The 13,260-nt window shown below is 44.9% G+C and overlaps 1 protein-coding gene across 1 annotated transcript in view; it reads right to left on the bottom strand.

The window, feature by feature from the left end:
- Positions 1-13,260, bottom strand: part of LOC108874667 (uncharacterized) — a 121,113-nt gene that overhangs the window by 4,176 nt on the left and 103,677 nt on the right. Inside the window, exon 19 of the mRNA XM_051069532.1 lies at positions 24-237. Within this exon, the coding sequence (XP_050925489.1) occupies positions 24-237 (214 nt within the window). The remainder of the gene's footprint in view (positions 1-23; positions 238-13,260) is intronic.

Here is a 13,260-nt window from a genome sequence, read left to right as displayed (position 1 = left end):
TGACCTGTATCTACAGCACTGACCTTTGACCTGTAGCTCCACTTGTTTCTTCATCAGGATGTTTCTCCTCCTGCTGTAGACGGTGCAGGTGTAGGTTCTTGTGTCCCAGTCTGTGGGGTATTTCAGGGTCAGACTGAGGTCTCCAGTTCTCAGCAGATCTTTCTTCATCTCTGTTCGGCCTCTGTAAACCTGGTCCTGTTCTTCAGGTCGGTCAGAGCCGTTCTCATACACATGGACCTTCCTGTTGTCTCTGTCCGTCCACTCCACTCTGACGTCTTTATTCAGGTCGCCTCTGGTTTTGCAGAGCAGGTGGACAGACTCCACCCCTGAATCCACCTCCACCTTGTAGGCTGAGAGGACAACAAAGCACATCATCAGCTGTACAGACAGCAGCAGCAGCACTCAGCACATTTTCTTTGACTGTATGAAGTGAAATATTTGCAGTGAAAACATGTTTGATTGGTTCAGTCTGAAATATCTCCCACTGCTCTCAGTTTGATTGTTTAATGTAAAAGACCAACAACCATTCACACTCACATTTCCACCTACAGGCAGTTTAGAGTCACCAGTTAATTAACCCTCATGTCTTTAGACTGTGGGAGGAAGCTGGAGAACCTGGAGAGAACCCACACAGGCACAGGGAGAACATGTGAACTGTGACAGTGCTAACCACTGGAGCCCCAGGCGGGCTGGAGGTCTCTGGTCTGGACCAGGGGCCAGGGTTAGAGGGTGATGGGCAGAGAATAAGCAGAGAGGGTTGGAGGCTGGGGTGAGAATTTGGGGCTAAGGGTGGGGTTATGGAGCCACAGGCTGGAGGTCAGGGTTAATAAATATTACTTCCTGGATGATGTCATACACTTCACTGATGACTGTGGAGGGAAAATGCAGCCTGTGATGTCATTTCCTGATCAATCAGTAAGTGATTGACAGGTGAGTCCAGACTGCTGCTCAGTGGTTTGGTTTTACTGTCAGTGCTGTAGAGATCATGATGAAGCTAACACACACACACACACACACACACAGAACATACCTTTGTTGATTAATCGCCTTATATACAGTCCAAGACCCACAATGACACCGAGAGAAACAAACAGGAGAACCAGGAGAATCCAGCCTAAAACTCTGAGTGAGTATGAGTCTGAGGAAAAGATGAAGATAAAAACAAAATTAACTTTAGTTGACCCTGTTACTGCTCCACAGTCCTGAGGCCTGTACTATGAAGGGAGCTCAACCTACTGCTTTAACTCTGGGTAATCAGGGGAAGTCAGTGTTGATAAACCCCAGTTCCTTAAACTGGTGTTAAACGGAACGACAGTGGATCAGATGTCGGTAAGTTGAGTCAGTGTTAACTTAGAGTTAAAAAACGGGCGTGCACCGTATCTCTCAGATGAGGAGCGCACGTTAATTCTGACGGTTTACGAGGAATTTAAAGAGACTCTAACGACAAATGTGAAACCCGCAGCTGTCAACAAAGACAGGGAGACTGGTCACATGTTCTCTGGGTTCTTCATCTGTAATATGAGATGGAAGGACACGGAACATGTGTGATAATTATTCAGATACTTGGATTACGGTCAGTGACTGGTGATCTGTCCAGGGTGTACCCGCCTCTCAGCCAGTGTCAGCTGGGATTAGTTCCAGCCCCCCCATGACCCTTAACAGATAAGCAGTGTAGATAATGGAAGAACTGTTGATGATGTTCTGCCTGAAACACTCAGGTCACTGTATGATCATGATGCTGTTAAGTATTAACTTCATTTTAACATTAATTTCAGCAACAAGTCAGGATGAGATACTAAAGTTGTGTCCATTCATAATTCTCATTATTAATCTCCCGTTGACGTGTTCACAAGTAGCAGAAAAACACGAGGTGTTTACCCCTCCTGCCACATTCTCACATACAGAGCAGCTGGCTAAAGCAAATAATGAAGAAAGGCCCAGGATGGAGGGAGTTGAGGAGGCAGTGACCTCTGACCCTGGTGGGGGCTCCCTGTCCCCAATTTATGTTATATTGTATTGACTGTTTTTATTGCCCTGTTTAAAATAATGTGATGTAGTTGACACGGCCACCCCATCCATTTAAAGGATCATTCATACTGATAATGTCGAATATTAATGATGCTACATTCTGCCATATTCCTCCTCAGTGCTTGAGTTCAACTGTGCAAAATGTCACAAATTAAAATACCTGAAATGAAAAACTGAAGCATATAAAACACCATCCTTTGATCCACATATCTCTACCATCCACTACCTACAGAAAGTGAAGATGCAAAGAAATGAATACATGAATAAAAAAGAATTTCTTCTGTCTTTTTTTTTTGACTGATGATCTCTAAACAACCTCGCCCTGTGGAGTCAGCCTCTCTCAGTCTTTGGGTTAGTGCTGATACAGGATAACACCGAATTAACCATGAAAGGAACCAACAGACCTCAGATAAATCCTATCCACCTTTCATAGTACAGGTGACAGGAGTTCAATTACCTTATAAAAAAGCTACAGCACTGACCTCTGACCTGTAACTTTAACCAACTTTATTTTTAAGACATGGAAGAGGCACAGTGACAAACTGCTGTAGGCTACAGTTCAATAAGGTTTCCTGTCCAACACTTCCAACACAACACCTTTTTTTTATAGCTTGTTAAGTAGAGAAAATATTCTTTTATTAGATGGAAGATTTTTAAGAAGTTTTGGATCGTGTCACAAACATTAAACAGGAGCTCTGCTGCAACTCCATGTACATGGATCTGCCACAGTGTAACTATGATGGTGCGTCACTTTAAATGCTGCAGCTACATGGAATTATGGGACGGCATCGTCTGAGATACCTCCAGGTCATTTCACTCAGTTAGGAACCTTTTTAAGCAAAAAGGACTATTACACTGCAGCCTAGGTGTTGTTGCTGACCTTTGACCTGCAGGTGAACGTCTGCCAGTTTCCTCTCATTTCCGAATGCTATGATGGTGCAGGTGTAGTTTCCGCTGTCAGAGAGACCAGGTTTCCTCAGAGTGAGGCCGAGGTCTCCAGTTGTCAGAGAGTCAGTCTTCATCGATGTTCGGTCTCTGTAACACTGGTTTTGTCGTCTGAGGTCGTCACCTCTGTCGTTACGCTGGTGGATGGTTGAAGGACTGAGATCGTGGCGGCTCCACATCACTGTGGGGCCCAGAGGAAGAGAGGAGATCTGACAGGGCAGCAGGACTGACTCCGCCCCCTCATACACCTCCACAGTGAGGGCATGCTGGGAAACTGAGGACACAGAGACACAAACATGAACAGTGTGAACTGCAGAGCATTGGTTCTTGTAGAACTCTGAAGTCTGTCACATCAGCTGATCATCATCACCTCAGATCATCATCTTACTGATGACATCATGTTTGTTTCCAGGTGACCTGTATCATCCAGTCACGTTCATACAGGTGTTTGTGCACCTTTATAAAGCGGCTCTATTACTCTGATTCTCTGCTTCTCTGATCACTGACCCTCAGTCTGTAAGAGCAGAGACATGAATCTGAGGTCAAAGTTCAATAAGGACCATCTCTTCCCTCATGTTGTTCTTCCTCTGTGAGCGAACACTGGCTTCATAACCCTGATGTATTTCTCTCTGTCACTTCACTGTCAAATCCCTCCATTCACAATCCCAACGTCTCCATATCTGACCAATGGTCTCTAAACATAGACCCAGAACCGTGTCCTTCTGGTCCTCCAGTTCAAGACCTCACAACATCAGCTGAAGCCTGAACTTCATCTCCCAGGCTGACTGATCCTCCGACAGACTGATCCTCTGACAGACTGATCCTCTAACAGACTGATCCTCTATCAGACTGATCCTCCAACACACTGATCCTCTAACAGACTGATCCTCCAACACACTGATCCTCTAACAGACTGATCCTCCATCAGACTGATCCTCCAACAGACTGATCCTCTGACAGACTGATCCTCCATCAGACTGATCCTCCAACAGACTGATCCTCTGACAGACTGATCCTCTGACAGACTGATCCTCCATCAGACTGATCCTCCAACACACTGATCCTCTAACAGACTGATCCTCCATCAGACTGATCCTCCAACAGACTGATCCTCTGACAGACTGATCCTCCATCAGACTGATCCTCCAACAGACTGATCCTCTAACAGACTGATCCTCCAACAGACTGATCCTCTATCAGACTGATCCTCTAACAGACTGATCCTCTAACAGACTGATCCTCTAACAGACTGATCCTCTATCAGACTGATCCTCCAACACACTGATCCTCTAACAGACTGATCCTCTATCAGACTGATCCTCTAACAGACTGATCCTCTAACAGACTGATCCTCTATCAGACTGATCCTCCATCAGACTGATCCTCCAACAGACTGATCCTCTAACAGACTGATCCTCTATCAGACTGATCCTCTATCAGACTGATCTTCCAACAGACTGATCCTCTATCAGACTGATCCTCCAACAGACTGATCCTCCAACAGACTGATCCTCTGACAGACTGATCCTCTATCAGACTGATCCTCTAACAGACTGATCCTCTAACAGACTGATCCTCCAACAGACTGATCCTCTGACAGACTGATCCTCCATCAGACTGATCCTCCAACAGACTGATCCTCCATCAGACTGATCCTCCAACAGACTGATCCTCCAACAGACTGATCCTCTATCAGACTGATCCTCTAACAGACTGATCCTCTATCAGACTGATCCTCCAACAGACTGATCCTCCAACAGACTGATCCTCTAACAGACTGATCCTCTATCAGACTGATCCTCCAACAGACTGATCCTCCAACAGACTGATCCTCTATCAGACTGATCCTCCAACAGACTGATCCTCCAACAGACTGATCCTCTAACAGACTGATTCTCTATCAGACTGATCCTCTAACAGACTGATCCTCTAACAGACTGATTCTCTATCAGACTGATCAGCAGTGACAAAACCCAACAATGAAAGTCTGAGACACTGACAGGAGGTACAAACAGACCAAAAGAGAGAGTGGGGTCAACACAGAGGTTAAACACAGGGAGGGCAGGTGTAACTGGGAACAGGTGAAACTAATCACACAGGTGGGAAACACAGGAAGTAAAATATCCATAGGGAAAAAAAAGATAGGTGATTTCAAAATAAAACAGGAAGCTCAGAAAACAATGACGAGAACAAAGTAAGATACAACCACAGGAGCAGAGCAGAGATTTAGACGCTGGTCAGTTTTACTCTGCTGATTCTCTGATGCCAGCTCCCTCCACCTCTACTGCTCATGTCTCAGGTCAGGTATGAAGTTACCTTTACACTTTGACTTGATCTGTATCAAAGGTGCTTTATAAATAAAGTTTGACTGATTGACATTATTGGACCTTCAGTATTACTTTAGGATTATCTGTCTCAGCAGAATCCACATCACTGTCTGACTCATTCATTCCTTCAAACTTTCTTTTCTACCAAATGTACCTGTATCTACATTTATTACATGAACCACAGTGACCTGGCTGTAAATGATTCACTGTTTCTCTGGGTGTGTGTGTTTTCTTACCGTGCAGGAGGATCACAAACACCACCAACATCTTCATCTTCCTGGAAAAACTCCAACAAAGTCCCCTTCAATCAGCTTCTTACTGAACTGACTAAGGCTTCAAAACCTCCTTTTTCACGATTTCTGTTCACAGACACTTGTGACTTCTCTTCCTCTTTAGAGGAAACTTTAGTTTCTCTTTCATTAGTTTCCGGTGACGCAGCTGTTTGACTGTAGAGTAAATGGCTGAGCAGCTTCACTCATCTTCATGTGTTTTCTGACTCTTCATCCTGTTAAAGTGCCTGTTAACTGTCTCAGGAGGAGGGACTAACACTCAGAGCACAGACAGGACTGATTATTTTCACCAGTGAATTATTGACTTTAACCACCTGAACTCTTTATTTCTATATGTGAGACGTGCAGTTTGACACGTCAGTTTAGTTTCTGTTCCCTTCAGAAAGCAGGAAGCTGTTGTGGTCAGGTGGGAACTGCAGATGAACACTCTCTGACACAAAGTGTAACCTTCCACTGTCTGTGCAGAGCAGAGTGTTGTTTTATTGCCTACAGATTGAGCAACGCAGAAGCAGAAAAGAGCAAAGTCCCCACTTTGTCTAAACACAGAGTTCAAACTGTGTGTGCGGGGGGGTGGGGGGGTGAAATGAAGGTTAAAGCAGAAAGACTAAAGAGCTGCTGCAGTGTTGGATCAGTCAGATCAGAGGGACCAAGGTTTTCTTACCGTGCAGGAGGATCACAAACACCACCAACATCTTCATCTTCCTGGAAGAAACTCCAACAAAGTCCCCTTCAATCAGCTTCTTACTGAACTGACTAAGGCTTCAAAACCTCCTTCAGGACTTCAGTTCACAGCCACTGCTCACTGTCCTCCTCCTGATAATCTACTGACGCTCAGAGGAAACTTTAGTTTCTCTTCCAGCTGCAGGGAAGCTTTTTATTGACGACAGGATCAGAGTTCAGGTTTCACAGCTTTACACAGACAAACAGAGGTGTGGAGGTGGAGCTGACGGAGGGAGGAGGGGCGAGCAATGCTGTGACATCACACAGGTGTGAAACGGGAGGAGACATGACAGAGACGGACGACAGAACAGACTCCAGATCAGCTCAGGTGTTAGAACAGAGGACGTTGACCTGGACACAAAGAGCCTGAGGCAGCTGAGACACACACACATTTCCAGCTCATACTCCACTTCAACTGTCGTCCTACCAATCACTCATGACAATAACATGTACACAACAACACACTCACATCACACTGACACTGTCAACACATCAGTCTGAGATCACGTCTGATTCTAGTCTCATTTCTGGAACAGATGAAACTCCACATTCACTCACATTCAGTCTTTGTGATTGTCAAGTCCAACAGGGTTTTCCCCTGTGGACAGAGTCAGACTGTGTGTCCATGACAACAGGTCTGGATCTAAACTTCATCTGAAGACCAGAGAAAACTCCACAAGGAGAAAGTCAGTGACTGTGACACAGTCTCTGAAATCCCTCTAAGAGCCATTAAAGCCTGGATCTGTTAGAACCAGTGCTTCATGATGCTCCACACACTTTGTGATCATCTGTGTGAACTGACCTTTGACCTCATGTCAGCGTTTCCACTTCAGTCAGCTCTGATCAGCTGCTGTCAAGTGAAAACTGTCAGAGTTCAGAGTCTGTTAGACCGCCTCTCTGGGATCAAGTCCAGATCACCTCAGACCTCTTCTGAGGAAAGAGGAGGAGCTTCAGTTTCCTCGTTCCTCAGACCTGTTGGTCCAGTTCTTATCAACATGAATCAGCCTCAGGAGCTGTTCATTCATGCAGACTCTCTGTTCCCTATCAGTGTGTTTGGTTAGATCAGATCAGATAAACTTTATTTATCCCACTTGTGGGAAATTTCCATGTTACAGCAGCAAGAGACAAGAGTCTCTGTAATAAACAGAAATGTGCAGTTTATAGTAATATAGGAAAATGGTGATAATCAGTGAGGTAGATGAAGAAGTATGTGCAAATAAAGTGAGCAGAAAGTGGAGTCCACAGTTCCAGGTTTATTGTGGGTCAGTCTGGTGTTGTACAGTCTGATGGCTGTTGGAATAAATGACCTGAGGTAGCGCTCCTTCTTGTTCTGTGGATGCAGCAGTCTGTTGCTGAAGGAGCTGCTCAGGTCTCCCACAGTCTCATGCAGGGGGTGGGAGGGGTTGTCCATGATGGATGTCAGCTTGGCCAACATCCTCCTCTCACCCACCTCCTCAATGGAGTCCAGAGTCCAGTCCAGGACAGAGCCAGCCCATCTGACCAGCTCATTCAGTCTCTTCCTGTCTCTCTCTGAGGATCCACTGCTCCAGCAGACCACTGCATACAAGATGGCAGAGGCCACCACAGAGTCATAAAAGGTCCTCAGCAGTGACCTGCACTCTGAAGGACCTCAGTCTTCTCAGCAGGTGGAGACGACTCTGGCCCTTCTTGTACAGGGCGTTGGTGTTGTGAGACCAGTCCAGTTTGTTGTTGATGTAAACACCCAGGTATTTGTGCTCCTCCACGATCTTAATGTCCAAACCCTGGATGTTCACCGGTGCAGTAAGAAGTGACTTCCTGCTGAAGTCGATCACCACCTCCTTCGTCTTGCTGGGGTTGATGTGCAGATTGTTCATTACACACCAGTCGACTCCCTCTGCTCCAGATCGTTCCCCTGAGAGACAAACCCAACAATGGCTGTGTGGTCAGAGAACTTCTGGAGGTGCCAACTGTCTGTGTTGTGTCTGAAGTCTGATGTGTACAGGGTGAAGAGGAAGGGGGACAGTACTGTACCCTGCGGGGCCCCCATGCTGCAGACCACCACATCAGACACACAGTCTGTTGGTGAGGTAGTCGGTGGTCCAAGCAGCCAGGTTACAGTCCACTCCAGCTCCTTCCAGCTTCCCCCTGAGCAGAGATGGGTGGATGGTGTTGAATCCACTGGAGAAGTTGAAGAAGGTGACCCTCACAGTGCTCGCAGTGTTCTCCAGGTGTGAAAGGCATCTGTGCAGCAGGTAGATGACAGCGTCTTCCACACCAATGCCAGGTCTGTAGGCAAACTGCAGGGGATCCATCACATCACTCACCAGGTGTTGGAGGTGGCTCAGGACGATCCTCTCCATTGTCTTCATCAGGTGGGAGGTTAGGACTACTGGCCTGAAGTGTTCTGGCTCACTGGGATGTGCAGTCTTTGGAACTGGGACCACGCAGGATGTTTTCCACAGGTTGAACACATCATTTCATCCTCAGCTCTGATTGGACAGGTATTTTCTCCTGTTGCTGCTTCAATGACTCACAAAGTGAATCATTTATCCACCGATGTGTTTTTCAGTTCTGGTTCCACTTCCAGGTTTGATCACAGTGAATATGAAGCTCTTTCCTTCAGTTTGAAGAGTTGTTACAGAGGTGGAGAGAACAGCTCAGCTTCAAACAGCTGTGCTTCTGTTTCAACATGGAGTCACTTCAGATAGTCCAGAATGCTGTGTCCAGAACTTTCACTAACTCAGCAAAGATTGACCACATGAGTCCAGTTTCAGCCTCCCTTCATCAGCTCACATCAGATCAGACTTTAAGGTGTTTCTAATGACTGTCTGATCTTAAACCTTATATTCCATCCTGTGCTCTGAGCTGTCAGAGTGCAGGACTCCTGTCTGTCCCCAGAGTTAAGAAGAAGTCAGCAGGCCGTAGGGCCTTTTCCTATCAGGCCTCCTTCCTCTGGAACAACCTCCCTACAGACATTAGACTGTCTGACTCTGCTGAGGCCTTTAAATCCAAACCTCAAACTCATCTCTACACCTTCACTTTCAGTCAGCACCTTATTCTCATCAGGCTTCTACCTGTTACTGTTCTACCATCAGCAGGTCGGCTCAGTCTCAATGAACCAACTCAACTCAGGATTTAGTCAAATCCATGTTGTCCTGCTGATGAGATCACTGCAAACTGAAAACCACTGCATCACTCTGACTCTGTTTCCTCCCTCAACAACATCAGTCTCTCTCTCTCTCTCTCTCTCTCTCTCTCTCTCTCTCTCCATCGTTCTTTCTTGTAGGTTTTTCATCTCTCTCTCCTCTTCAGGTATTTCTGCCTCTGGAGCTGTAGAGTCTGATCTGTGATGACGTGTCTCCTGCTGCTCCTACGATCCTGCTCAGCACCTGAACATGTACCTCTTACCATCTTAGCTCTGGTTCTGCTCCAGGTTTCTGCCTCTTAGAGGAAGTTTTTTCTCTCCACTGTCGACCAGTGCTGCTCATGGTGGAACTGTTGGTTCTCTCTGTAAATAACAGACAGAGTTCAGTCTAGACCTGCTCTGTATGAACACTGTTCTGAGCTAACGTCTGTACAGATAAAAACTGAGCTTCATGTCTCATATTCAGCATCGTTTCAAAGTTACAGCTAAAACTCATGGTGACTGATCACATGTCTGTACAGGAAATAAAACATCATCATTCAGCCTCTTCTTTAAAGTGGAAACACAACAACAACACTGAGGACTTTTCTTTTTAACACACCACAAACACTTTTCCACATCACAGGAAGGGTTGATGTGGTTTTATTGTGGCGGGGCCGAGAGCATCCTCACCTTCAGATTAAAAGCGTGGTGTAAAAACTCCTCAGCACGGGACAGGAAACGTCTGGACAACACGGTTCAAACTGCATCAAAGATCAGTGAGGACTGGAACACCAGAGGACAGAGGACTCACATACACATTTTCAACTCCGATCATCTATGACAGCAGATGGAGAGCCATGGAACCACCCATCCTTTCCACTCCATTCTGTACAAAAAAGGACCAAACAGAGGTTTGGTCTCCTGAATATATTCACTTCTCCAGAAAGCCTCTTATAAAACCCTCCCCATTACACATGTATGGTCTAATGAACTGAAGCACTACACTGGAGGTGACTCACTGGACTGGGAAAAGATATGGTCCTCCTTTGTTTTTGCTTCTAAAAACCCAGACCATCAACAGATACATTTCAGTTACATCCACAGGACCTACCTCACTCCAAGGAGAAACTCTCTCATGAGACGCTCAACATCTCCAAACTGCTCCCTGTGCCCAGATGGACTCATAGGCTCTTACATGCATATGTACTGGGAATGCAAAGACGTGAAGCTTCTTTGGGTTGAGGTCTGTGCAGCTAATGTACTGGGTATAACTGTGCCATGTTCTCCCACTGTTCTACTCTTGGATGATGACACCACACTAAAGTTGACATGTTGGAAAAGACGTATCCTCTTAATCTTAAAAAGATGCTTAACGTTAGAAACCGCCGCATACAGTAACTAAGCCCCAGTGGATTAACACATACACTGACATAATAAATATGGAGCTATCAGTGGCAAGAATGCACAGTGCTGGAGCTGATAGGTTTTTTGTTTTTCCTCTCAGTGTACTGTACTTGTTCTGATGTCAGTCTGTGGTACTTGTTTCCATTTCATTACAATAAAAAAGTCATTCACCAAAAAAATCAATAAATCAGTGAGGACTGGAACACCAGAGGACAGAGGACTCAAATACAGGACTCTGAGACACTCACTGGGTTCAACAACATCAGTCTTTACTTTCCAAAAGGGTTCAGTTCACAGGTGGGCAGTCAGAAGATCAGGTAAACACATGTGAGGAGGAGCAGGTAGATAACCTATCACACACCAAAAACCTTAACCTAGGACTGAGAGCTGGGTCTGACACAGTCATTAAACTCCTCACCAGGAGCTGAAACCTCCACCATTAGAGTCCAGAGAAAAAGACTCCTCTCACCTTCTCTCCTTCTCTTTGACTTCATCTCTTCTTTTAAAAGACTGAGGAGGATTTAAACTGTCCACTGTAAAATACATCTTGTTGTTTCAGAGTCAAAGTCAAAACACAGTTTGTTCCTCTAACACCAATAAATCTGATGGTGATTAAATATCACCTGTTGTGTAAACCTTTGTCTTTGATTTGAATTCAAAGTCTTCATTTATTGACCTGCTGTGGTTGTTGTTTGAACTTCAGCATCATTTCAACAGAACTAATGTGGCCTGTTGTGTAAAGTTTGTCTTGGTTCAGACTGCATGCAGCAGCAGGTTTGGAGCTCTGTGTGTCTGTACTGTAGATACTAAAGCTCCTGTTGACTGAAGCTTCCATGTTTCCTGACAATCAACATGTTTCATCTGGAACTTTCCTCTTCATCCTGTTGATGTGAACCTCTTCAACCACAGACACTTTGAAACTCCAGTGGAGATCCAACGTTTCCAGCCACGATCAAAGCGTCCTCCTGTCTTCATCCATCGTCACAGACTGATCAAAGACCGATCAAACTGATTGATCAGCCATCAGAGGAGTTGGATCAGTGGAGCAGCTTCTGTTCCTGATGTCGACTGTTTCATCTTTGACCTGAGTTCTCTCTGTAGAGGAGACAGAAGACAGTGAGACAGAGACAAACAACTAGAGACAAACAACTAGAGACAAACAACCAGAGACAAACAACCAGAGACAAACAACTAGAGACAAACAACCAGAGACAAACAACTAGAGACAAACAACCAGAGACAAACAACCAGAGACAAACAACCAGAGACAAACAACCAGAGACAAACAACCAGAGACAAACAACTAGAGACAAACTAGAGACAAACAACTAGAGACAAACAACTAGAGACAAACAACTAGAGACAAACAACCAGAGACAAACAACTAGAGACAAACAAACAACTAGAGACAAACAACCAGAGACAAACAACCAGAGACAAACAACTAGAGACAAACAACCAGAGACAAACAACTAGAGACAAACAACTAGAGACAAACAAACAACCAGAGACAAACAACTAGAGACAAACAACTAGAGACAAACAACCAGAGACAAACAACCAGAGACAAACAACTAGAGACAAACAACTAGAGACAAACTAGAGACAAACAACTAGAGACAAACAACCAGAGACAAACAACCAGGGACAAACTACTAGAGACAAACAACCAGAGACAAACAACTAGAGACAAACAACTAGAGACAAACAACCAGAGACAAACAACTAGAGACAAACAACCAGAGACAAACAACTAGAGACAAACAACTAGAGACATAACAAGTAGAGACAAACAACCAGAGACAAACAAGTAGAGACAAACAACCAGAGACAAACAACCAGAGACAAACAACTAGAGACAAACAACTAGAGACAAACAACTAGAGACAAACAACCAGAGACAAACAACCAGGGACAAACAACCAGGGACAAACAACTAGAGACAAACAACCAGAGACAAACAACTAGGGACAAACAACCAGAGACAAACAACTAGAGACAAACAACTAGAGACAAACAAACAACCAGAGACAAACAACTAGAGACAAACAACTAGAGACAAACAACAAGAGACAAACAACCAGAGACAAACAACCAGAGACAAACAACCAGGGACAAACTACTAGAGACAAACAACCAGAGACAAACAACTAGAGACAAACAACCAGAGACAAACAACTAGAGACAAACAACCAGAGACAAACAACTAGAGACAAACAACCAGAGACAAACAACTAGAGACAAACAACTAGAGACATAACAAGTAGAGACAAACAACCAGAGACAAACAACCAGAGACAAACAAGTAGAGACAAACAACCAGAGACAAACAACCAGAGACAAACAACCAGAGACAAACAACTAGAGACAAACAACAGAGACAAACAACCAGAGACAAACAACTAGAGACAAACAACTAGAGACAAACAACCAGGGA

Source organism: Lates calcarifer, unplaced genomic scaffold (assembly GCF_001640805.2).
Source record: "Lates calcarifer isolate ASB-BC8 unplaced genomic scaffold, TLL_Latcal_v3 scaffold_37_80, whole genome shotgun sequence".
NCBI lineage: Eukaryota > Metazoa > Chordata > Actinopteri > Centropomidae > Lates > Lates calcarifer.
The sequence above is the reverse complement of the archived record's forward strand: the minus strand, read 5'-3'. Positions and strand labels throughout refer to the sequence as shown.